The sequence below is a fragment of the Aplidium turbinatum genome, chromosome 15 (assembly GCF_918807975.1).
Source record: "Aplidium turbinatum chromosome 15, kaAplTurb1.1, whole genome shotgun sequence".
Taxonomy (NCBI): Eukaryota; Metazoa; Chordata; class Ascidiacea; order Aplousobranchia; family Polyclinidae; genus Aplidium; species Aplidium turbinatum.
Window position 1 is genome coordinate 11,449,570 of NC_137486.1, and position 26,194 is coordinate 11,475,763.

A 26,194-nucleotide genomic window follows, 5' to 3' on the forward strand; every position below is an offset into this window, starting at 1 on the left:
TGTGGCTTTTGATTGAAACAGCAACTGCAGTAGGCCATTAGAGTTGGACAGACCAGCTTTATACAATCCCAGCAAGAGAATTGTTTCAATTAAAAAAGCTTCTGATTCCAGGAAATGTATCAAATGACTATAGCCAGGGTATGTGCCATGAGGAAGTAGTGGATCAATGCACGTGACAAAAACATGCTGCGTTTGCAATTCTCTATTTTTGTTTTCTATTTAAATTAACAAGCACAAAAATTTTTCAGTTTAGTGTAGCCGCGTAGTTGTATATTTCACAATCGCTGCAAATTTCAACCATGCTTGGATTAATTGGAAAACTCCTTCTTTTGGGGATGCTTGTCGAGGTCATGGCCCAAGAACGGTATTATGATGAAAGTAAGTTTCCTATTTTTTTAAATATAAGATAAAGATATATTTATCAAAAAAAGTAGAGAATATCACAATAAATGAGCAAACTGAAGTTTATTACAGCTTTCGCCACACAAGTATGGCTTTGTAAGTAGAAAATCTTATCCTAATATCCCAGACAGCCACTTTATCTGGGCCAGATCTGGTAAAAATCTAGACCAGATAAAGTGTTGTCTGTGATACTTCTATTTGAATAAGCTTATATACTGATGAAGCCACACTCGTGTAGCAAAAACTGTAATAAACTTGTAATACACTGTAACAAAATTTAATTTGCCGATTTAGTGTGGTATTCTCTATTTTTTTCATTATTTTTATCATACTATTCTAGGCGTCCTGTTGGATTATTAAGGAATTCAAAGGGTTTAAACGCAAAGCTTAGTGATGACGTTATTATCAGTTTATTCTACTGATGTTTTATTCTTATACATAGCTGACTTTAAAATGTTATTTCCGAACAAGCAGTCAATTTGAAAGTTTTTTTCTATCTTAATTTGCGCTTAAGTTTTTTGTAAATATTTAGTTTGAAGCAGCAGAATAAGAATGTTCAACTTAAATTTAAAAAAAAGTACTAAAAGTTTATTTTTTTATTAGAAAAGTTTATTTATAAGCCACTTGATTGCAATTAACTCAATTTTATTTCCTACATAAAACATGGAAGACAGAACAGTAATGTCCGATAAGTAAATAAATAAATAATAGTTACAATTGTTGCAGTCCAAAAATTAAAACGAGTCCAATTTTAAGGACAGAATCAATCCCTAGAAAATAACTATTTAGAATTAAAACCTTCATTTAGCTTTGATGTCCAATTCAACTGCGAAACAATATCGAGTTGGTTGGTAAAGTAATAGCCTATACCTCAAACCGGTCCCAATAACTCGCAAATCGCATTAGTAATCGCATCGTCCATTTGTAAAAGGCATTTAGAACCGTAGGCTGCCTCATGGTTGCAATAAACCATTATCGCCGGATGTATCGCACAAAACAGCTTGGCAATTAATCAAGCATAGGTTTTTACATTTTTTTTGCCATAAGCTTGCACAAATTGAAATGGTATTGAAACAATTAGTTTTATCAGAACTAGATTGCTGTAAAATGAAAATTGCCGAAGTTTAGGCAACCAAGCACTGAATTAAAATTCCTACAAGAATTAGCTTGCATTTCGAAGAAGCAATGTCCGCTTTAAACTAAGATAAAAATAATTTTCATCATTAGTTTCGAAAAATTTCGAGATTGTTGTGTTTTGAATAGCCCAATTGCTGACAAGAACAACATTTGTGACGTCTTGATTGAACATAACGTGAAAAATATGCATAAATAATATACATCATAAATTATGTAATACTTACAACATATGGGTCTGAATGTGGCCTAGCCTTTTTCACAAGCTTGAGCCCAAATCGAGTTGGAGGTTAAACGGAGCTGCCAGCTCAGTTTCAACGCTCAAGTAAGATTGCTTTTAAATGTGGCTGGTAAGTTGTACTTGTGCTGAGAATAAGGTTGCTGTCTTGACGTAGCGCATGACTTATAAAAATTATATTTATTTGCTTCATTTTAACGTAATTTTTTTTGTCTGGACTTTCACTTCGTTTCGAACCGAAAGTTTTAAAACTTTGCATTCACGAGCTTTCGCTTTCGATGAGCCATGGATGAGCTATGGAAAGATCTTAACATATTTTTTCTTTTTCGTTTATGGCCATATGCTATTAAATTTTTGCACTGCAAAACAGCATATAGGCGACCGAGAGCACCTCCTTCCATCAAGGTTTGTTTCCACATTCAGAAAATATTTAAAAATGGTCAGCGTAGCAGGTTAGATGCAAAATCATAAAAATAAATCGTATTTGTTGTAAAGATCAAGTCATCTCGACTTGAACCTTAATTTTAATTAAAAAACAAACAAAAACACTTACTCAACTTTGTGGAGAATAGAATAACTTATAATGTTGTAAATTATCTGCTTTATGTAATTTTAAGTTGCTGCTGTCTCATTAGCATGCTAAAATATACAACTATATTGAGTTGACAAATAACAAGCATCAAAATTTAAGCTTCACATCTCATCTACACTTTAGTTTATTAAAAATTCTCTCTAACAATCGATCGATGCAATTTGGATCACGAAATTGAGTTATTTGAGGTTTAAAACCACTTATCAATTTAAGCTTTGCAAAAAAAGCTGCTGCAAACAAAATTTGGATTGCATCATCAAGTTCAATTGATCGCAGGCTTGCAACTGACGAAGATTAGAGGGGACTAAAGAAGGTTGCTACAATTTTCAGTAAATAATTATTGCCAGGAATAAGTCTAAAAAAATGAAATGATTGTTAAATGTTTACAGAATATGAGGGTTGACAATTATAGTTTAATTTAAACAAAAGCTCTGACAAGCTGCCAAAAGCACAACTTTGACCTCACACTTTAACAGGAAACTCATGTATTCACTAATTTTTGTGTTTTTACTATTGATAACTCAATAAAAATAAAAGCGTTGTTTTTCCATATGTTTTGCATTGAACCCAATTTTGGATTCCTACAGTGAACCTTTTTTGGTTCATATTGGCCTAGGTTTAAAGCATACCATTATGAGATGACCTGGGTTTCAATCAATTAGCGCAAATGAAAGTGAAGTGACGATAATCCATTTCAACAAAACGTTTTACGTAGTTTAATTGCAGTTGCTCTAACATTAGCAATACTACGTTCATACATACAAAACCAATGATCGCTGTGAAACAACAATCAACGGAAACGAAACTATTTTCTTCAATGAAGCTACAAACTTTTTCAGCGACATTTTATGTTTATAGACCATCAAGTGTAGCCTATACGTTGTGTAGACTTTCTTGAAGCTTTTACTTTTATTACTTTAATACTTTTATTTCAGAACATTTTTTAGCCCCAAACGATTCGTATCAGCAATTCTTTTATTATTTTATTTACTTTATGTTATTTTTATTACTTCACAAGCATAACTGACAACCCCGTTTGGTTTGACTGTTAACTGTCACTTTTCAGTTTTTGGTAGATGTTTTGTGATTATAAAACATTAGGGCGTTTCCTCGAAATAACCCAATCTCACTGCAACAGAACGTAACCGTCAGCAGTCATTAAAGTCCTTGGTATGGCTGCCAAGAGAACCAAGCTTTGACTTCTCTCCAGCACAGGGGCGCCGGAACGAATTTTGACTGGGGGGGCAGGATTACGAAAAAAGGGCACTTTTGTTTACTAAAAAGCCAATTTTTTTTCAAGTTTTAAGATAAGATATAGCGATAATGCTAATCTATCAGCTCACTATGTATTGAGTAATGATAGCCTACAAGTGTCCGGTATACAAAGAAGGGCATCATGCTATGTTACTGTATAATGATTGATGTAACCTACTGTCAAGCCTTAAAGCAGCCTGTGGACATGGCCGCTAAGTTGTGCTTGAATGACCGTCGGTGCTACCTCCTCAATCGGCCAAGTTTGACCGCCGGTCTCTTCTAGCCAATTATTTAATTTCGCAATAGAATGATCGTGGATTAACTGTCGACAATATGTAGTATCAAAGAGTGACGCAAATTAGGTCAGCGCGTCATGATCACCACTGTTGTATTGTTCGGGAATATTTGTTATTGATGGAAAATATCCATCTGCGATCACCAGCGCTGTAAGTCTTGTTTGTAATTCCCGACGTTTATTTTAACAAAGTGTTAATCCGAAGTGCTAATTTACATCGGCTGGCAATATTGTCGTTTTTATGTCGATTCGATGTTGTAGGACATTGAATCGTTGTTAAAAAGGAGAAATAGGTTAGTTGACATCCGAGGGGAAAACATTTTTTGATCATATTTTGCAAAAATTATGCTTCTTTTAATAATGTCCTTCACATCATTGAAATACTTATTACCTTGCCGTCACCGTCAACACATGTCGAACGTTGTTTTTCGTTGCTAAAAAGAATTCTAGGGGAGTGGCGAAGTTCTTTAAAATCAACCACATTGGAGACACTCGTGCGAGTGTCGTTAGATGGGCCTGCAGTACTGGATTACAATCCCGATAAAGCAGTTATTGCGTGGTGCAACGATTCTATTGTAGGACGTCGCCCAGACTTCAACAACACTAAGTGATGATTTTGGCATTGTTGCAAGTTTAATTCTATTTACTTGTGCTATTGTTATTTTTATTTTGTATTTTGGCCTCCAAGCACGCAGATTTGGCCGCCGAGAAGGAGCTCCCGGTAGGCCACGATGGCTGCCGAAAAAAAACGAATTTTAAGGCCTGTACTGTGTTGCAAAATTTTGTGCCGCAAATATTATTTTGAGGCAAAAATGAAAGATTATAATTAGGCTAAAAGCTAATAGCAGAAATTGTTATATTGCAAAATGTGCAGTAGCTTACATGACTTTAAAAGGGCACCATTGCCCCCCCTGCCCCTCCATCTGCAGAAAAGTTGAGGGCAGGGGGGCATCCGCCCCCCCTGCCCCCCCGCTTCCGGCGCCCCTGCTCCAGCAGTAGGGACAATAGATAGACGTGCTGATCTGGTGAATTACAAGTGTGATCCATATTATCGTTTTAAAGATAAACGTTTTTATATCTAACATTAACATTTGTTATAATCTTCACAAAGAAATGTGAGACAACGTGCTTAAAATATGCATCCTGTCTGCAAACTGACGATGGTAGGAAGAGAGTAAGTAAAACTGCGTTTAATATTATTTTACATACGACTTTTTCGACCTTAGCAGCAGGGCTGTGGAGTCGGGCGAAAAATCTACCACTCCGACTCCTCAGTTTATAATTGGCCGACTCCGACTCCGAATTTAATGTTGCCAGATTTTTTTTTAATTTTAGTCCTTTCTTTTAAATTTTATGTCACTTTAAGTTGTGATCGAAATTGAAACGGCGACTTTCATAATCACTAACAAGAACAAACATTTCTATTTTCTAGTGAAGTTGTAGAGCTCAATACGGGGAACAAGAAGTAATGTTTGAACAAAAATTGCAAACAAAATTTTTTTTAAGTGAATACAAAAAATTTCGGTAACCTATCAAGTGCATGTAGCAGTAGCTTCACACAAAATGAAAATTACATGACTTATTGACTCTTTATTTATTTAAAAAAAATATAATGTAGGCTATAAAAAACACTTTTAGCTGCAGACAGAGGCCAATGTTCTCTTCAGATCTCTTCAGTGCAGCGAAATGAAAGTAGAGAGTTGTCTTGAAGTTTCAGATAAGATGATTGTTTTCAAGAGTGATGATTAATAAGCCAATGACAATTGATTTCATTTTTAATTTCGAACTTCAGCAAAACGTAAACATTTTGTTGTTTATCGTTTTTTATCTAGTTGGAGTCGGCCTTCTTTTTAACGATTCCGACTCAAGGCACTTCAAATTCTTTCCGACTCCGACTCCACATCCCTGCTAAGCAGTTTAACGAGGTTCTCAAACCAGCTGCTACGACGTCATTATGATCATAATGACGTCGCTTATGTCATCTTGGTAGGTGCAAAATTTTTCTGCAGTGCTTGGAACGAAAAAATGCGCGCTTTAAGTGTATTTATAGTTCTTCTTCGTCTTCTTCTTCAAAGCATATTTTGCATACGGATCTAAGAATACAACTTCAAATTGAAACAATTGAATGAAATGAATGTTATCAATTGTTTGAAGTGCAACCTACCACGAACAACGTGTGATTAATTTCAGCAACACGAAGGACTGACTAGGTATCGAGTTAAATCAGCTCATTTGCGCAGTGGTCAGTGTTTTTGCTTCTGACAAGGTTTGGTTGGATAGCAACTTTAGTCATACCAAAAACTCTCGATAGTGTTCTTACGTGAGACAATGTAGATTTAATATGTTTCCATTTACTTGCCAATAATGCGATCGTACCTTTATATATAAAATTTCATCGCATAAAGTAGCGGTGCTAAAAATCTTTGGAATTGTAAACTTTAGAGGACAATATACAAACTGAAACTGTAACCTACAATAGGTATTTAGTGGCAAAATTGTTCCTCAGAGTCAGACCGGATATGACTCGACCGGGACCTCAGCTACCGGTTCTGGTTTTGGAAAGTTTGGCTTTGAATCCGGGTTGCGTTCTTTCAAAGCTATAGTGCTGATTGTGCTTCCTTGTAGAAAAGCAAGTGGGATAAGTCTGAGCAATAAACAAACATAATATGACAATGACACAAATGCGGGCAATGAATGAAAGGACCGTAATTGGCGTAACATTGATCAATAAAATTGCGATTAGTGAGCACAATTTGAAAAGATGATGTTGCATGTGAGTAAAAAGTCATTAAGCACCTTAATTTTGAATGAAGGTATTAATTGCATTGCCATTAATATACGAAAAATTGTTTAAAATACTGTCATTGGTTATGTCATGTCTATGCTTGTTAGCTATGAAGGTATAGGACATATAATGCGTTTATAAAATATAATCATTACTTTTAGGGCGTGGAATTGACTTTATAAATGGTACTAACGAATGGCTATTTATCATATTGCCATAGAAAACCTTCTACCAAATGACTAATTAAAAATCCAAATGGCCTATTTTCTTTCAAATTCTATTTTGCCAGCTTCTTCAGCGTTTGTAAAATTGCTCATTCATGCTGGTTTAAATTACAAACATTCGCTAAGTGGCGCACTTGAGCAAAGCCTTGGTGGAATGTTGCCAGATTGTCAAACCATGGTTGGTGAAACTCAGTGACAGCTTTCGCTCACATATGGACATCACAATGTGTATAAAAGTGTACAAGAATGACATAACAACACCAAATCCTATCGAATTGGTCAACTTTGAATCAACAGATCAGTTCTTTTTACATTGACTAAACATCTGAAAACGTTGAACCAATGTAAAAAACATAAAAGTATTGTATGTAATAATATTGCCATCAAAGCAATCACTCAAATCCTATCGGCTTATCAGATCTGCAATTGCAAGCAGATAACCCGACTACTCAGATAAGTTAACACCAGTCTTTTTTGTTTCTTCAAATAGCCCTCTATTGTAACCAATATAGCCTACCAATCTTGAGAAGTCAACTTTTGCTTCTTAAAATGGAAATTTGGAAATGTTAAAACAACAAATCAATGTTGCTAGATTATTTTTTGCTAGATAATTGTGCAAAGATTTATGAGGGTCTACAACAGGGCTGCTCAACTAATTTTAGCAAAGGTCCAATTTGACAAGTTGAATATTTTTGCGGTCCGGTGAATATTTAACATGCAACCACGAAAATTGAACAACCAGTACGAGCACCAAAACACTTTTCAGGTAGTGTGTAACACATTTTAGATTTTCGTCTGACACAAACAAAGAAATAAAAAAGGAAAAAATGTAGGCTATTGTGTGTCTTTGTAGTGTAGCTGTGTGGATCGCACATCCGAGAAGACGGCAAAGCGTTGGGGGTCTGGGGGCGAAGCCCCCAGCTCCTTGGATAATCACAAAAAATTGCTTTTCCCTAACGGAAATCTGTTTTAAGAGGCCCTAAAATGTGGCAATGAAGTTATTCTTCCGGAAGCCCAAGGTCCACCTTCATCATCTAGAAGGTCCGGATTCGGACCGCGGTCCGCCAGTTGAGTAACCCTGGTCTACAATTTTCGTGTTTGCATTACGTTTTCATCATAAACGGGTTGCAGAGGAAAAAATGTTTCGTTTCAACTGCAAAGTTTACCTATGATCCCACCCAAAGAGGCCATATATTCACATAAGGTGAAAGCTCGCTTCTTGAAAACAATGTTGAACTTTCTGTGACTGCTCCGCGAAACTTACCTTCCTTTTCTGGAGAATTTGCGTCTAATATTTAACATTCAAAAGCAGTTTATAAAGATTTTTTAAAAACTTTGTTTATTTGCAAGCGTCACGTTTCTTTGTTCTAAAACGTCGTAGACAAAAGGAACGAAAGGTAAATACCGCAAGCAAGTCAAGCTTTATCAAAAACAAAAAAAGCAGAGAAAAAAGTAACTTATAGGGCTGCATCTGCATTCAAATAACGTTTTGAAATACTGCTTGCCAAAATATCGCCTGTTCAAAACTTTAAAAGAAAATGGAGCTAAGATTCTAAGAAAACATATCACTAAGCTTTTGAAATCTAGAAAACTTAAGAGACGTAAAGTACACCAATATATAGCTTCAAAAACGAAAATCTGTAGATTTTTGTAGGCTATTAGTCCCATCTGAAAGACAAGTTATAACTTGCAAGCGCTCTGGTGGCTTAATAAGTGGCCAACAAAATCCTGTTAGATTAGTTTTGGAAAGTTTTTTACATATACGTTTTCGGTATCGCTACTGTAATATAACAATTCCGCCGTTTCCTTCATCTGGCAAAACTTTTGTTTAACGCACCTCAGTTCAGATTGTTTTTATTTCTGACCATTACAACGAAAAACAATGTACATGCTCTAAACATAGCAAAGGTCTAAAATAAAAGGTAGAAGCACATCATGTACTGCTAGAAACCCCTGGATGAATCTGATGAATAATTTTTAAATGAAGCATCACGCAACTTGCGCTCTTCATGTTTGCTGCATCCCAGACAACAAAATCCATCATTTTTATATTGATTCAACGTCTGCAGACGTTGAATGTAATGTAAAAACTGAATGTAAAAACGATAGATTTTGCTGTCTGGGATGCATATAAGTTTCTTTACGTTAAGCGTACCACAAGAGTTTACAAAACAAAACATCACTGAAAGTGGAATACCAGATTCAAGTGTTTAACTTTATCACAACACACGCAGGATTTGAAGATCCCCGTGTTGTTAAACTTGGAGAATACTCTCAATAGCGTGATAAGATTATTATGATTAAAATTATGAAATATTTTGGCTCAATCGATATGACGTGTCAAGTGTAGTCACTGCGATTGCGCGAGCTAAAGCCTTAGATGGGTGGAAAGATATTGTTTTTGTGTTATGACGTAGTTGTTGCTGAATGACGTATTCTTAATTGCATTCTGACGAGTGAAATATTTTAATGGTGTCATCATTTGCCAGAAGCAATTTATTTTTTCCTTTCCTGAGCATAGTTTTTGGAATTTAGCATTACGTAATTTCTAGTTGATGAGTCCTACTGAGCTGAGGCGTGGTTTTGTGCAGGGTAGCCTGTTTCTCCAAAGATAAGTTCTCCTCTCGGTGGTCCGGTCAGATTTAATGGCTGCGTTTTTGAGTAAGCCATCTCGTGATTTTTCCCCATGCTAAGACAACAACATCGTTGATCTGCACATGTTACTCATGCTGTGACCTTATGTTTTTCTTATTCCTGCATGGAGCAACACGTCATCATGTTACATCATGCTGTGAGATTCTGAATATCATGAAGCAACCAAGCATGCAATTTTTTTTTTCATATAGTACCACAGTTGTTACATTGTGCATTTAAAATGATAAAAGGCAAGTTATATTGTTTTGATTGCGTTATATTTGTGAAAATATTTTAACAAGTTAATGTTTTTAGTCAAAAATCTCAGTCTTGACAATATCACGTGCTAGAGCGTAAAGTTTTTCGTGATGTGATTCACAACTTTAAGTTCACGCATCAATTCCTTACCAAAGTTCGACATATCAAAAAATCCTTTGCATGCAGAGAATTTATCTGGCAGTTGTTTGTTACTGTAAATCAGGGGCTTGCAACTGCAGCACTTAAAACCATGGGCAGTGGCTTTCTCCCTTTTGACATTTAGGCCAACGCCCTTTGTCACGTGACGCATTGCATAATTGTTGTCAAATGATGAGTTAACAATATATTACGAAGTGGGGTTAATCTCATGGTTTAAACTTTAACCGATGCCGCTTTTTTTTCGATTAAACATGTCGTCACTTTTTCTGTATTTAAAATCATGATACATGTGTAAGGCTGACGGCTACACTTTTGTGAACTTTCTAAAACCTAATCACTTTGAGCAATTTATATTTTGTTTCAAAACTATCTGTTAAAAGAAGGGTTAAAAATGTGTTGCTAGATATTTTTTTTAACCCAGAGACTATTTTAAATAAACGAACTCATCTTTGCATGTAGAAACTAGCCAAGAGTTGTGCGTATTGCAAATAAGTTGAAAAAACTTATTGTAGCTTATCACATGTTTATCGTACCTTTTTTCACTAGGTGGTTTTGGGGCCTGGCATTTTTAAACATCTTCGTAGGACAACATGTTTTTTTTATCACAAAGGAAGAGCCGTCCTCCTAAACAAAGACGTATGATAACTCTACCATAATGACACTTCTGCTGCTTGCTCTTTGTTTCGCCAAACTTGCTTCATCTTGTTTGAGAACGTCGTGCCATGCTTGATGCAGATCCAAAAGGTGCAAAACTTACTGCTTTTTTTTGTCTTGCATTTTGTTTTCTTAAAGTGACTCACATCATTCACAATGCTCTTTCTTCAGAAATCGTAGTTGAGCTAGCAGCGATTTTCAAGGCTTGCAAACGCGTCACCCCTTAATGACATTGCTCATAACTTTACGGTATAAAGAAGCTTGCAAAGAACAAAGCAAGCGGCACATTGCAGTGCTGCCAGTACTTATAGGTTGTCATGTTCAGGCATATGCCAAGTAGTTTAAGATTTGAATTAAGCGGATAAGAAGGCAAAAAATCCAATCGTCTTGTCAGGCTTCAAGCGTGCCTGTGTTTTGCCACGATAGCAGCAGCGAGCTCTCGAAGGGTAACAGAAGTTGTTTGAAGTTTTAGATTCTCTTGACACTCAGCCATGTTGCTACGGTCACTCAGTCGACTCGTAGGAGAAAGTAACTGAGTAAAAAACTTCACAGGACACCCAAAGCAGTGTCATCAAGAAGTTACAAGATTCATAAGATGATAATTTTGAATGATTAATTGATACACTCAGCAACGTTTTGTGGGTTTCGGGATGAAGGTTAATTTTGCATTTTACGAGAGGTTTTTTGTCTTCAAAAAGCAAAAAAAAATTAAATAGCCTAGGTTCAAAGACTAATAGCTTAAACTAGACTTGTAGTCGTCTGACAAACATTTGATGAAAATTATTTTCTGATAGCGGTTATGAACTATTGCAATTCAATTATTGTTCTTTTTCAGCAATATGTTGTATAGGCTATAATTTGAGCCATTTGAAAACTTTCTTACTCAACATATTCAAAAATCGTTTTTTCTAAAAACATTGCATAAATACAGTACTGCAGTTTAAATCGTATATTGATACTCTTTTATTTTTTGCGCAGGCCCTACAAATTTTGGATTCACCAAACAAAAGAAAGGCAAACTTATAAATAATTATTTTTTGCCAAACAATGCAACCCACCTGCAAAAATCAGATACATTTTAAAGAGCAAAAACAAACCTTTTTTTGGGAGTTTTTTGAGTACCTTACAGAAATATTATACTCTAAATCAATACCACAACATTACACAGTGGTTTATAAAGTCCTACTCAAAGTTTAAGGACTGTTGGTATATCCACTTCAAACAATAACGTCGACATAGAAGTCGCAACATATCTTTCAGCATTTTTTAATTTGTGAAATATTGCTAATCAAAAATAAATGTCAATTAAGTTTAAGAATTGTCAAAATTTTGATGACATAACGTTGATCACATGTATCTTGGGTAAATTATGACATAAATCCACAATGACCTTTGACCGCGTTTGGTTATGATCAAATCACTAATCACATGTTGTATTTCACCAACACAGAATGTCAACTTTCAAGCGGTATTTAAAACAAAATCTGTTTGAAAATTTCGTACTATAGTTATTGGAATGATAGAAAAATGTTTAACTTGTAAGATATAACATAACAGCCTAAAACAGAAAAAAATACAATAATAGGTTAATGACTCTTTTTCATCTGAATCTTTTTCAAGAACAGATTTTGTGATAAGGTTTTAAACCAATAATATACTTTGAAATAAATATCATCTTTAAGAAAAATGACAGATGTAGAGGGTACAGTTGGTGCTGTTCAAGCAACATGTAAGTCAACTTATTGTAAAAAAGTGAAATTATACGTGTAACATTTGCTTGATGATACATCTAAGACATTGGAGTAAAAGTTTTATAATTTGTTGGTTTACATTCTGTGATGATGAATGTTGTATTTGAGAAACAATTTAAGTGCTATTACAATAACATTAACCACAGCCCATTCAGAAATTCAGTTTCGTTTTTTTGGTGCAAAAAATACTTATTTACGGGCTATAAAGTTCCGAATTAAAACAAAAAGTAATTATACAGAACTATTTACCGGCAGATGCTCTTTTTGCTGTGTATCTGTCACAGGCTTTTGTCACCCATAAGGTCGTGTTCATGAATGATGAACGCAAACAACAAGTCAGGGGAGAGTGCAGCGTCAAATTAAAGTTGATACCTACCTTCGCCAAAACTACTGCAGAATGATATAACAAACAAATATTACAGTTTTCGTACAGTTAAAATATGTATCGAATATTCCTCATCAAGACTATTGCGTGACAAAAATGGTGTTACTTGCTTATTGCACGAGATCACAAGTGAAGAAACAGCTAATTTATGCGTAATTTGGCAAATTTGCAGCAACCAGCTGAGGTATGCAATGACTCCAAAAAAAGGACAAACAAGTCAGGGATGTTTTGAGATTGCTGTTGCTTGCTTGAGCTGATGCTCAGCTAAAACATGCTCCACGTTTGCACTTTAGCATATTTAGGTGGGTGACTTATGAATCTTGTGCAATCGTTCATAGTTGACGTGATGGAAAACAGCCAAGCTGGTTTGTCATAAACATAAATGTTGCAACACCACATAAAAATAATTTCTAGAAATAAAGCAGCGCAATCTCGCTAGTGACTCACAAAACTATTACGTACTTTTGTCTGTTACTAGGAAAATATGCAATAAACATTTCAAGTTGACAATGAAATAATGATTGCGCGTCCTCGCAATGAGGAAGCAATTTCTTTGTGTTTTAACGACTGGGCTTCGTTTTTCTTTTTCCAACTAAAATAAATCGAAAAACATAAACGCTTCATGTCAACGATTGAAGTCTACAACGATTTTTGTAGATTCTGCAGACGAAACTCAATTTTGCATTTTCTATATCGATGTAGAACAATATTTCAGCCTATTTTACTTGTTCAACAAAATATAGATCATGTCACATTCAAAATTGGACCATGCGATCACCAAGCAACCCAAATCATGTCTTGTTTCTTTGCTGGCTAATATTACTCAAAAATTGAAACGACCTTTAGAGGTTACACGGAAAACAAGCAAAAGATCTTTTGCATACAAAACACCAAACAGGAAGCTCTCACTTATGCTCCATCGTGTGGCCAACTACGATAAATCTCTCTTGCCCTACAAATGAAAAAGAATGTTCGCGTTAGCTGATAACTAATTGCATTATTAAACTAAATTAATATCCCATGCAATACAATTGACTGATAACATTGGTCAACACAAATTTTCTTGGATGGAGTTTTTCAATGGATAGGTTAATTTGGGGGCGCTGAAGCCCAATCTGGTGTTAGTTTTTTATCATCACATCATGTTTTTAAAATAAGAAAACTTTTTTAAAATACACTTATTTAACAGATTTGGTACCGGGTCTGACCAAATCTGGTAAATATGTGTACCAGATAAAGTGGTTGTCTGGGTGCTAGCCTACACAGACGCACCTCCAACTTAAACAATAAATCCTATTGATACAACAAAAGTGTTTAATGCTAAGCAAAAAAGTCAAGCAAAGCAAATTACATCAAATACAGTTACTACTTTCTAAAACCTCTACAGCCTGAATTATAAAATAATTATTCTATTTGAATAAGGACCTTCTGATGATCCCCAAGTAAGAGTGAAACACCTCTAACTTAAATAGGTCAGAAATTATAGGCATCTTTAATGACGTACTGAAAATAAACATGATTTTTTAAAATTTGCTTTGAAAGTTTTCCATTTTGATTTGGTTAGCTCATGTGGCAATACATCACTGGCAGGCTATTGTGATCTGGTTAGTATAACCAAACCAATACTGTTATTTTGAAAAGGAAATATTGCAGACTATCCGCCTACAACGTAATGATGTGAGACGATTTGTAAAAGCGCTTTCATAAACATCAAGGATCTATAACTCGCAAGTCGATCACACCATAATTAGCTAGGTAGCCTACAATGCGTTAGTGCATATTTTTTCATAGAATTTTAGACGAAGCAAACGCAACAGTTGCGTGCAAGTAACTTTTGACGTACCGGTAATAAACGCAAACAGACAACAGAAAGAGGAACGCAAAGCGTAAGCTTTCGCAGCGCCAAACTTCACGAAAAAACGTCTATAGTGTCTCAATGCCATGATGCAGAGCTAAATTGAAAGCGCTGTCTTATAACTAGGTTTAGAATGTCTAAAAGTTTGCAGGAAAAAGAGACTAATGCACTTAGAGAACTTGCATCCAATCATGAAAACCATCAAGCGTACAGTACAAAAGTTAAGGCGGACGTGTTTTTCTACCTCCTTCGTTAAATCAAACAACACCCTTTTTTCAATAATGTTTACTGTATTGTAATAATAGCCAGTGATGTACGCGCATACAAAAAATATTGACGCCGTCAGCGTTAACGCAAACGTTCGAAAAACCATACGCCGTATGCGTCAACGCAACTTGTGAAAAAAGTTGGCGGCGTCAGCGTCAGCGCATACACTAGCGTAAACTAATTTTGTTTGCTAGGTGCCAAACATTCACACGGTATAAACCATTTGAAACAAACGAGTTTTATTTTGAATTTCCACGAAGAAACACAAGCATCTGAATGTGTTCATCTGACATTTTGCTGTGTTTTGGTTGCAATATGTCTTTGCCCATTGAAAACATTCTTTCAACTGCAGCGCTGGAATGTATTGACGTGTTGTAGAGAAAAAAATACATTAAAAAGTATGCGTTGACGCTATGCGCTAAAAATCCGCGAAAACTTTACGGCGTAGCCTCAAGCGCAAACTATCCAAAAAAATGTGGCCGCAAGCGTTAGCGTAAACAAAAGTCTACGCTGCATGTATGCGGCGTAGAATTTGCGGCGTATACGTACATCTCTGATAATAGCCTATAGATTGGTATCTTCCTCCACAACAGATTTATTGGCTACATGAAAAGGCTCCGCATTCTGCACAGAATATTTTGAGGAATTAACAAAACGACCCCTTATTAAGTTCAGTGCAGCAGCAGCAGCAGCACGTATAGTATTTTGTTGCCTCACTTTACAATGAGAGATTTGATCTGCCGTCATTATTCTACAAATAATTTAATGTTTTTAATTTTTCCAGCAGGTCATTGGTCCCATAAAGAAATTTTTGTTCCAATGTAGTCTGGTCGGCAGTTAAATGTTCTTTCTATTATATTGGTATTGACTTGAAGCTAACACCTTTTTTCTCAATGTGTCTTTCGAAATAAATTTAAAAAATACTTTTTTTTCAGTTGGAACTTCTGAATCCCAGTCCGACGAAACTCCCAAAATAGTCTTATCATTGATCATATGCATCGTGGGCTTGTTTGGAAACTTGGTAGCCATCTTTGTCATTCTTGTGCTGAAGGAATATCAAAAGTCTGTGACACATTGGTAAGACAATTAGGAAAATATATTTTTTGTTAATTCTGACAAAAACATGTTCTGATTACTATAAAGTTTACTTGAGTTGTCAAAATACAAGCCTAAACCATGTTTTTTGTCCAGTGCAGTAGCTTACAACACAGTTCACACATCCAGCAGCATTTACAACATAACTTATCAATATCTTTGGGCATTTTGTTATCCTTTGATGCAGTTCTTGAAAAGTTAGTAATACGTGATACATTTTAACTTTCAAGAAAGACTAAAATGTGAGGATCTCATTTTCTAAAGTCCTATGTTTGTATTCACTGCAGGCTCATGACAACGTTGCAAGTCGCTTGCTCAGGCGGTTGAATTGTTCTAAATTGCTGTTAAGTTAACATTGCCCTCTCGCGGCCATAACTGATTAGTTTTTATTAGCTCATATTTTTTTAAGTGAAGAGGACTTTAGTTGAGCTCGACGAATTAACCTTTCATGCGGAAAAAAGTAACGCGAAATTGCTATAGTTAACGCCATATTGTTTAAACTGCAACAATCTAACGATATAGTTCCTTAATTTTGTTTTATGATATAACTTATGCTTACAACAGATTTATGCTTTGAAGTAGATAGTTGTAATAAACGTTCTTTAGCATTTTCATTTTCCTAAATCAGGGCAAACTACTAGTAAGACAGAACTACAGTCCGTTTGTAATGGAAAGATTTCAAAAAATATTTTGCCTTGAGGTCATGTTGAGAGAAAAGCAGTTGCGTATTATTGTGTAGCTTAAACCAAACACACATCTAATAATTTGCCCATCATTCAGACTCAGTACGAGTTTTTGTTGAAGGAAAAATACTTCGAAGTTTCAAAATATTGTGCTTCGTTTCGACGCAAAATTATAGCCTATTGGTCTTTTTTTTTTTTATTTAAGTTTCTTTGAGAAGAATTCCGTTTTGTCTCTACCAACATAACAATAGTGCGTGCGATTCGAACATTAGCAGAAAAACGCATTACTAAGGCAGTAAAGCACATAGCTACAAACTTTTTTTCTACAAACGAATGTATTCAGTGAAAAAGAAGTCTCAGTACAGTATTATTCTAATTTTTAGAAAATAACATTTTTTAAAATATGCGTGGTACTTAATATAGCCTAGCCCTAATACTTGCATAAAAGTAAATCCACGTTTGTTCTTTTTAAAATGTGAACTTTTCATAGATGTAAAAGTTCTCATTTATCCCTGACACTGCATTTGTTGCAAGAATAATCCACAGCAATTCTTTTAAATGTGTTAGTAACTTAAATTTTTAAGTGGAGAAATGCGTTCGTGCAGTGAGCTTGAATACTTTAGCCTGTTATTAACATATCGAATGCAAGAACAAAGCATTGACACTTAACATGGAAACGACAAGTAACGAGAAACTTACGTGATTCATCACGTTGGGCGGAAAGCATGCAAATAGTGTTTCAGGTCCGCTTAAAAAAAACAAGCTTCAAATCCTCCAAAATGTAAAATTGTCGGTTTTCTTTTCAGTAAGTCATGAACCTTGCATTGGCAACCTTCTTCTTGCAAATCAGTTTTGCACCATTTTTCTTACATGCATGTTACAGGCCATAATTCTTACAATATTGGTTGTTTTTGCCTCGGTAGTTTTATTCACAGGAAAAAGGTAACACAAAGGAACGTTGCAATAACATGGTGTGTAATTTGTCTAAGGTAAATTGCCATGTCCTGAAAAAAAGGTAACACAAATTATAAATTATTTTCCTTATGTAGGTACGTGCTTCAGCTTGCCATCGCAGATTCTTTATTTCTCCTTACTCTGCCATTTAAAGTCTCAGAGGATTTGAATAAATACTGGATCTATCCGGAATGGATGTGCAAAGCGAAGGAAACAGTTCTTTTTCTCAACTACTACGCATCGATTTTGTTTTTGATGGTATGCGAAATTGATGTGTAATTGCAAACTTCACTTGTGATATACTTTTCTCGTACTATTGTGCTTGGTGTTGCTTAGGTACCATACGATGTTATTGCTGAAGCTTTTTTAAGTAAAAATTATTTGTGGATGGAGATGCTATCGCCAAATTTGTAAAGTTACGGATGTGTAAGTTTTGAAAAAAAAATGCTCCAGTTGCAACAACTGTACGTACTGCATAATGTGACCTTGAACATTGAACATGACTGTAAAGTTGCGTTTCACAAAACGTGACGCCACTCAACACTTCTCATTTAATGTGTGTACCACTCTCTTCTCAATTGCAGTCGTCAAGCAATGCCAACATGCATGCGTGCTGAAAGCAATCAAGTAGATTGTGGATACTCAAATAGCGCACTCACAAGCCCAAAAAGTGCAGCCTAATTTCTTGCAAAGATAAGAGATAACGATATTGTTTTGTTTTTTTGCAGATAATGAGCGTTGATCGTTACATTGCTGTGTGTCACACATTTACTAACTTTTTACAAAAACTGAGAAAACGCAGCAACGCCTTCATTATAGCGGTTGCTGTATGGAGTGTATCGCTGCTACTGTGCATACCAGTTATGCTTTACAGCTTCAAAATTGGATCAAAGCCAGTTTGTCACTGCTCGTAAGTCAGGGACGCAGCCATTGGGAGGGAGGGGGGCTTTTATCTTGTCCTCTAAATATATGCTTTTAATACTATTACAACATTATAATGATATTGTATTATATTTCAAATAACATTTTGTCAATGTTTCTTTGCATTCAGTAACTTAGTTATATTTTTGAACAGAGTCTTTATTTCAAACATTTATTTGCCCCCTCAACAGTTGCTTTTACTCCCCTGAAAAACTTTTCAATTGTAAAAATTTGTTTTTTGATATGCTGTAGATATGAATTCCCCGACAAATCGCAACCGAGAAATTTTTGTGAAGAGGAAGGATTTGATGGAGCTGAACTTGAGGAGTGCCTGAAAGTCTCCAGTCCAATGTATGCTGGTTTTTCAGGAGAGCGTTATTGCCGGTAAACATGCTAAAACTAATGTTGTTCTGAAAGTTGACTACAATTAAACTACTGTGTGCTCTCCTTCAATGTACAATTTTTAAGTCTTTTAAAAGGGATATTTTTCTCTTTGCATATTTGTTAGTCCGGTTTTTATGCAGTGCGTTATGCCAAATTTTTACGGATTATTATCTGTCTGTTTGTTACAGTATTTATCAAATGTTAATTTATAAACGATTTTTAAACTATGCCTTTCCGATATGATAACGCCTGCAAGCCTAAAAAGCACAAATGATTTTATGCTGCTTTAATGAAAGGAGTTATTGAACAAGCAAAAGCTTTGTAGAACAACTGATGCTAGAACGAACGAATTTGGCGAAAGTGTATTGAGCAAAGCACACAAGCACCATTTTATTTTCACCCTTTTGTATGTTATTTTAGGAAACTTGTTGTTCCTGGAAACATCTCCGATTATTTCTCTGGCAGCTCTAGTGGTAGTGGTAGCGGAAGTGGGGATGAAGGATTTAGTGGCGATGGTTCAAACTCTACTGGAGGCAACGAAATTCAACCAGCATGTCATTACTGGGACAAGCCAGACGGCTGGTTCGCTTTCTTAGGCTTCAACTTTGCTGTCATGTTCATTGTGCCTCTGATAGTAAGTATTCACGATTCTCGTGATTTCGTTCAATTAAAGGCTATAATCATGATTGTTTGGTAGAATTTTTTTTCTGTTTTAGTTGTTTAAAGACTGTGGAATACAAGAGAAAGGAAAAGCATGGGCTAAATTCTTAGCGCATGCCATTAAATAAACTTTTAAATAATTAGCATAAGTTTACACGGTTTGATCAACAGGGGAAGCCATCAGTCATCTGTTCAAGCTATTCAATTTGTCTTCTCATTAGGTCTTTTAGCCTTTGGTGTGTGACAAGGTTAACATCGTCTGTAGACAATTTAGAAAGTTTAAATTTTCACCACTCGTCTTAAAAAGTAGTAAAATCTTTATTTGGGCAACCCAAAGAAATCTGACTCAGAAAATATGAAACATTTTTATACAATTTTAAAACAAGCCATTTTTACATCTGCTGTCGCTTGTAACAAATAATGCGAAACTGTTTTTTGTTTCAGGTGATGGTAATTTGTTACGGGCTGATCCTTAAGCGCCTTTCCACTTCGATGATAAAAACTGCTACCCCCTCGACTTCAAGCTTTTCAAACGCCAACACAGGCTCTGTGAGCCAAAAGAGCAGGAAAAAATCTTCGAGCAAATCAAGCAACGACCGCCGACGTGTGACAATTATGTGCGCTGCTTTGGTGGGATGCTTTGTAGTTTGTTGGCTTCCATTCCACACAGTGCATTTACTCAAGATATCAGGAATTCCGGGTGCTACTGTGAGTGTTAGGCTATGCCAGTGGATTTTAACCCCCTTTCCTCATATTGTACTCCTTTATCAAACAAGATTATCATATAGGTTACTCAAACCCAAATGCACCCAAGCAGATATCTAAAGAAAAACAAAATAATTCTCTGCCAATCGCAGTTGATTACCAGCCACTTCAGTACGAAGTTGTTAACTTAGAGGCACGTGTTGCCATTGCCAGTTGTTGCAAATGATCTACCTACCCTCAATATCAGAGAACTGGGAATTTTCGTACGTGAAACCCAAAACCAAGAAATTTTTAAAATCTGCTAAATCCCAAATCCGGGATCCCCGTTTTATAACCTTAGCAAGAATCTTTTTATTATTATTATTTTTATTAGCAAGAATCTCCTTATTATTATAACCTTAGCAAGAATCTTCGGTAATTTATGACGTCAGGTTTCACAAAGCCATAGCTTCAATTGGAGAACCTTACGTTTGAAAAACTTAGAAGTTGAGAGAGTCAATGAATTGTTCATTGTTGATACCAAATTTTCTTTGCAGGAGACAGCTTGTAAAACTGCTTCAATTGTGGGATCTTTGCTGGCTTATTTAAACTCTGCATTGAACCCATATCTCTACAGCTTGCTGGGAACAAACTTTTCAAGGAGATGGAAGTAGGTGTTGTTGTTTTCACAAAGGCACTTTTTGTAGTGATATTGCCAATCATCATTTTTAAACTTCGTTATGCTGCAAAAGCTGAAAACATGAAATTATTTTGCATTAGTTTTAAGTTGGAAAGACATTAAGTTCAAAACAAGGTCAAGTTTAGCAACCACTAATCACTAACGATTTTTCTGTTCCTTTGTTGCTCCAATAGCAGCCTAGTTTAACGATTACAGTTTAACTTAGAAAATCTTACATCTCCTATAAACTGCAATGTGCAATGTGCACTTTGTGCAGCGTGCAATGTGCAACATGAAAAGCATATTTAGCAAAATATGCGTTTTTGATTAAATGTTGTGTGTCAGTAGTCTACGTTTAAGTTTGAAGTGTTTTGCTTGATTTTTTTTCTGTGATTTTTTCTTTACATTAACATAACATACAGTATGCATTGATTGTTGACAAAATGTTATTGCATACTAACGATACAAATCAGGCGCAGCGAAGAAAGTAACTTACATCTTTACTTTTGTGGCATGCTCAAGCTGAGTTGTATTGCATCAGTATGTATCGACATTTCTGTTGCATTTACGTGTCAAGATAAGTTGCTTGCACGCTAAAACGCATGCAAATCCACTAACCAAAACTATTTCGCACCAGAAAGCACAAATAAGAGTTTAGTCGAAGTCGTGCAGTGTCGCAGTTCAACGTGTAACTTAGCATTTCAGTTCAAGGGTCGTACAAAAATTAACATGTTATCAGCAATTTTATCTAGTCAGATTGTGTTCTTTAAATGTTGGCAACGTTTTGAATGTTCTACAATTTGCAACATTGCAAAAGGGCTGATAGAAAAAGAGGATGTTGCACAGCGAAAATATCTGTGGACAATCTTGCTTTAGTTGCGGTAAAAAAGGTCAATTACGTTTATTTAAAATTTCTTGCATTTAACAAAAATACTACGTTGGGAATTTCGATTTTAGCATAGCCTACTTGCGACAAGGTATTCTACTTTCCGTATAATCAGCAATAAACACTTAACGTTGGTAAAATAAATAATACAGCATGCTGGAAATATGGTTTCATGTTCTGTAAGCATGAAGCAATTTCAATAAAGCAGTTAAAAATAAAATACACTGACTCGAATTTGAACGCGCTTCAAGCATCTTCACGCGTAATTTCAGGAACACACACGTGCATTTAAGCATTAAGACACATGCGTTCCACATTGCACATGTAAAATGTATTGTTTTTATAACGCTAAATGCTACCCCGAATATCTAATATGGTATTGGGAGTTGATCGGAAACATTAATCGAACATTTGTCTCACACAGTAGCAACTAACCTTGATGCCAGCATGTGTCCTAAGGTTACTTAATCTTAATTTGGTGATTGCAACCAAAACAAGGCTAATCCCGACTTTTCTTCAGAATGTTGAAGAAATCTCGTGGAATACAGCACTTTGTGTCCATGGCCGCTTGGAGACGTAGTGATAGTACAGGTGGCAATGGACAGGGAAGCTCGAAGAAATCTAAAAAAGGATCCCAACAATACTCGTCTAATTGTGCACCTGACCCTACCATGACAACTAAGGCCATGACCACCAAAGTCCACGACACCAAAGGTCCGTTTTAACTACTTAAAACGCAACCTTAACGTACCGTACAATCGTAAGGCAAAGGTTAACGGTTTTACTTTTTGGCAAATCGCTTGCCAGTACAGCGCATACACCTGAGATTGAATTGGTGTAAAGCAAAACTGCATGTTCATAGGTTTGCATAAAGGGTTTGAATCAAAATTGCTTTGAATCTTTTTCTTTTGATTAATTATCGTACCCATAGCTACTAACAACATAATCACGTGTGAAAATTTATTAGCATTATTTTACTGTTCAATAAAACAAACGAAAAATTTCTCATGAAAGTTTTCGAGAAATGCATTTATGAAAAAATTTCTTGAAAATTTTTTTTAGTTTATTTTTGTGTGGTTGGAAAATATATTTAGAGTGATGAATAAGTTGAAGTGTTATGACGTTAGGTATGTTTAGCTATTGTATCCTTTCAAACACTTAATTATAACATTTAACTTAAAACTTCATCATGAGAAGAGTGCTTTTAGATGAAATTAAAAAAATTCTATTTTACTCTATTCAGCTCAGCCAGAAATACTTTACGACGTACCGTTAGGCGTACAAGCTCCTCTTCGGGAGTCGGATCAGTCCGAGTCGCCCATAAGAAGTCCACAAGAGAAGGTGGCGCCAGTTACACAACGACTGCTCTAACCAAATTATTCAGGTAAACATCCACTTGGGTTTTTGTTTGTTATCGCTTTTTTTCTCTGTGATTTTTTTATAGTCAATAATTGGATGCTATAGTTAAGGATTAACTAAAGTGCACAAGCGATCATATAAATTATAGCTGGGACTCAAAGTAGCAAGAAATCCAGAAAAAGCCTAATAATACTATCCGCTGTTGTGGCGTGATAACTGATGTCTTCATGCTCTTGGTATAGTAATAGATTTCACATGATATTTCACTCTTTATTTTCAGATCCAGAAATAGTAAGAGCCACTCTGCACAAGAAACTCATCAGTCCATGGACTCAACAGGCCAGAGAAGCGAATCCCAACATCTCTGCAATCTTCACAGTGTGCACGGTCGTAGTCTCATCGGAGAGGATAGCCCACCACCAACTTACGAGAGATCTATGGCTTTGGATAGCAAAGAAACAGCTTGAACAAAAAACATATGATTTTGCTCAGTGTCTAAGCTGCCTATTACTCGTTGTCAAACTAGCATTTACTTTGCGTGCTCAAATAGACCAAAACAGTGTAAAGCATAATATGCAGACCCTCTTACTATATTTTGTATATATTCACGTACGTGCAATTTTTAAATGGCATGCTGAAGCAGCAGCAAATTCTATAACTCCAAGTTATGATGGCTCGATTGTCTACAAATCGTTTTTAATTTTGAAACGTAATAAATGCTGAAGCTTGGTACCGTTCGCTGTTAGTGTTTAGTTCTTAACTTTGCTTACCGGTATTCGTTTTTTTTTCGTTTTATTTTTAATCGTACACAAACATTGCTCTTTTTAAACTTGCCTCTATTGAGAAAAAGTCGGTAGGTGTTTTGCCTTTGGTCTTTCATGTTGCGTTATCATCTGTTGGTCGCTTGATACGTGCCTGCTCTTGTCCAGTATTACAAAACTTACCGTCTTTCTCCAATTTTTTTCCTTGATTGTTTTTGCAAGGCTGATAATTGCAATAAGCCAAGAACGCCCACGTGATATAACCTAGAACCAGCAAAATGTAGTTATTAAAATGTCGCAATCATTCTTTTTATGCTTCAAGAATTATCTTTAGTTATTTGTGGGGTAGCCTTAGCGCAATATGACCAGTCCCAGTTTCTAAAGCATCTTGTTTCAAATGCAAGCGCTTGTTTCTGAGGCTGGAAATAGTTCATTATAGTTTAACCTTCTGAGCCTATAATTCCAACAAAGTATGTAGGCTACATTTTTAAAATCTTTCTATTTTTATGTTTTCTTAAAAATTCTCCACTACTCTAGAATTCCCTTTTCACCATTTGCTGTAACCTAAGCCTATTTTTTTTTCAGGATGAAACCATTTTTCTCTGACTTAATGCTATATGAATTAATTGTAGGCCTATTGATTTTGGCTGATTTGTTTTTCTATTTGCGTTTTGTGTAAAATGCTATGATTGTTTTTGTCGATATAAATATTTGTTCTTGACAATCAGCTCCATTTCACGGCCAGCGTAGTTTTTGCATAAATGGGTTATGAAAATTTGGAGATCATTTCCTTTGCCAAGCGCACTGTCATCTGACCATCATATAGCCTACTACTGCGGTAATGTCAATCTATCACCTATCAAGTTATTACTGTTACTATGTACTTCATGTAGTATGAAAACATCAGACCTAGAAGTAATTATAATTTATAACGCTGGACTACCAGAATTCATAACAAACTACGTGCTAGTAGGAGCGTGTTCAATCAATTTCAATAGAGGGCCGCATCATGGTAAAGAATGGACACCATGAAAGCTTATGATCACTTACAACAAAATCTTCAACTACCTTTGAAAAGGCACTGCTCGATTGCTACAACGACGTAACGAATATGTACTTATATTGTTGCAAACGTCAGTTTTAAGTTACAAAATTTTATCTGACGCAAAATATTTTTGTTCTGGTTTCCTTTCATTTTGCATCAATTTCTTAGTTCAAAATACGCTTTTTTCACACGAACACCCCTGAATGCAAGACGTACCCTAAAAGCTAAGGTAAAATTTAATTTGAAAATTTACCGATTACGCATTCAGGACTGCTAGTGCTGCAAGTTCAATCAACAATCTTTCAAAGGTTTGTCAAAGTTAAACATAAATTGGCTTGGACTCAAAAATCACATCTGAAATTGCATGAAAAGAAACTAAGGTGAAAGTAGTGAATTGATGCGTTGTAGGGCTGTAGTAGGCCTATAATCTTTTCTGCGTTACTGTAAGTTTAATTGTTTATAGTGATTTTAAAGTTGTGTGCGTTCCCGTGACTAGGACTCAATATACTTAAAAAACAAATAAGCAAAGTTGTGTGGTGTGTAGAGCGGAGCGTTCTTCCTGGCAGTCAGCACAAGGCTGAGAGTACTCAGGAGAACAAAGAGCAATTGCGATTCCATAACGGTGTTGCCTCCATGCTAGCCACAAGACCATCCAATCAACTATAATGCATTTCAGCAGCAGCCGAATGCAACAGCAATTGACAGCGATGGATTGCAAATTTGGCAGAGCTTTTTTTGTGTAACGCTCAGGGCTCAAGGTTGATAACCCGGGGTTACAATTTGCATGTTTATATTTTTCTTCCAAACAAAAGGAAATTTGTTACCTGGCTCATCATTATTTCGTACGCTTCGGGAGCCGTCCACACAGCCAAACACTCAGCAGACACACCATAGCCTACTTATTGTACATGGCCATACTTACATGGATTGCTGTACCTACCAGGGAGGTGCATTATACTTACATATTACATTAGTTACGACATACACTTACTCCTGCCGAAGAGGTACATCGTTGTATAATATATATGGTAATTAATGTGTGTATGGATGTATAAAGAAAGTAATATGCTGTCACAACTTTCCTCATGCTAATCTTAAATCAGACTTGGTGTGTGGCAGGTCAATTTATATTTCTACTGCAACTTGAAAGTACAGGTAAATGCTCTCTTTCTAAACAAATTAAACTCTTAGCAGCT

At 35.7% G+C, this 26,194-nt stretch overlaps 1 protein-coding gene across 2 annotated transcripts; it reads left to right on the plus strand.

The window, feature by feature from the left end:
* Positions 1–270: 270 nt before the first annotated feature.
* Positions 271–25,515, plus strand: LOC145784587 (somatostatin receptor type 2-like). Of its 2 annotated transcripts, XM_082596442.1 has the most exons (11): positions 271–378; positions 15,823–15,964; positions 17,715–17,877; positions 18,348–18,529; positions 18,793–18,924; positions 19,345–19,558; positions 20,029–20,292; positions 20,826–20,938; positions 22,354–22,547; positions 23,077–23,217; positions 23,473–23,609. In XM_082596442.1, the coding sequence occupies exons 1-10, from the start codon at positions 300–302 to the stop codon at positions 23,202–23,204; spliced, it is 1,611 nt and encodes a 536-aa protein (XP_082452568.1). In that variant the 5' UTR covers positions 271–299; the 3' UTR covers positions 23,205–23,217; positions 23,473–23,609. The 2 variants fall into 2 exon arrangements, with proteins under 2 accessions (XP_082452568.1, XP_082452567.1); XM_082596441.1 differs by lacking the exon at positions 22,354–22,547 and having other exon boundaries at positions 23,473–25,515.
* The last annotated feature ends 679 nt before the right edge of the window (positions 25,516–26,194 follow it).

Coding starts and splice junctions, on each gene's coding strand:
- LOC145784587 (XM_082596441.1), top strand. CDS start 300: ATGCTTGGATTAATTGGAAAACTCCTTCTTTTGGGGATGCTTGTCGAG. Junction 15,965..17,714: donor CAAAAGTCTGTGACACATTG/GTAAGACAATTA, acceptor TTCCTTATGTAG/GTACGTGCTTCAGCTTGCCA. Junction 20,939..23,076: donor AACTTTTCAAGGAGATGGAA/GTAGGTGTTGTT, acceptor TACTCTATTCAG/CTCAGCCAGAAATACTTTAC.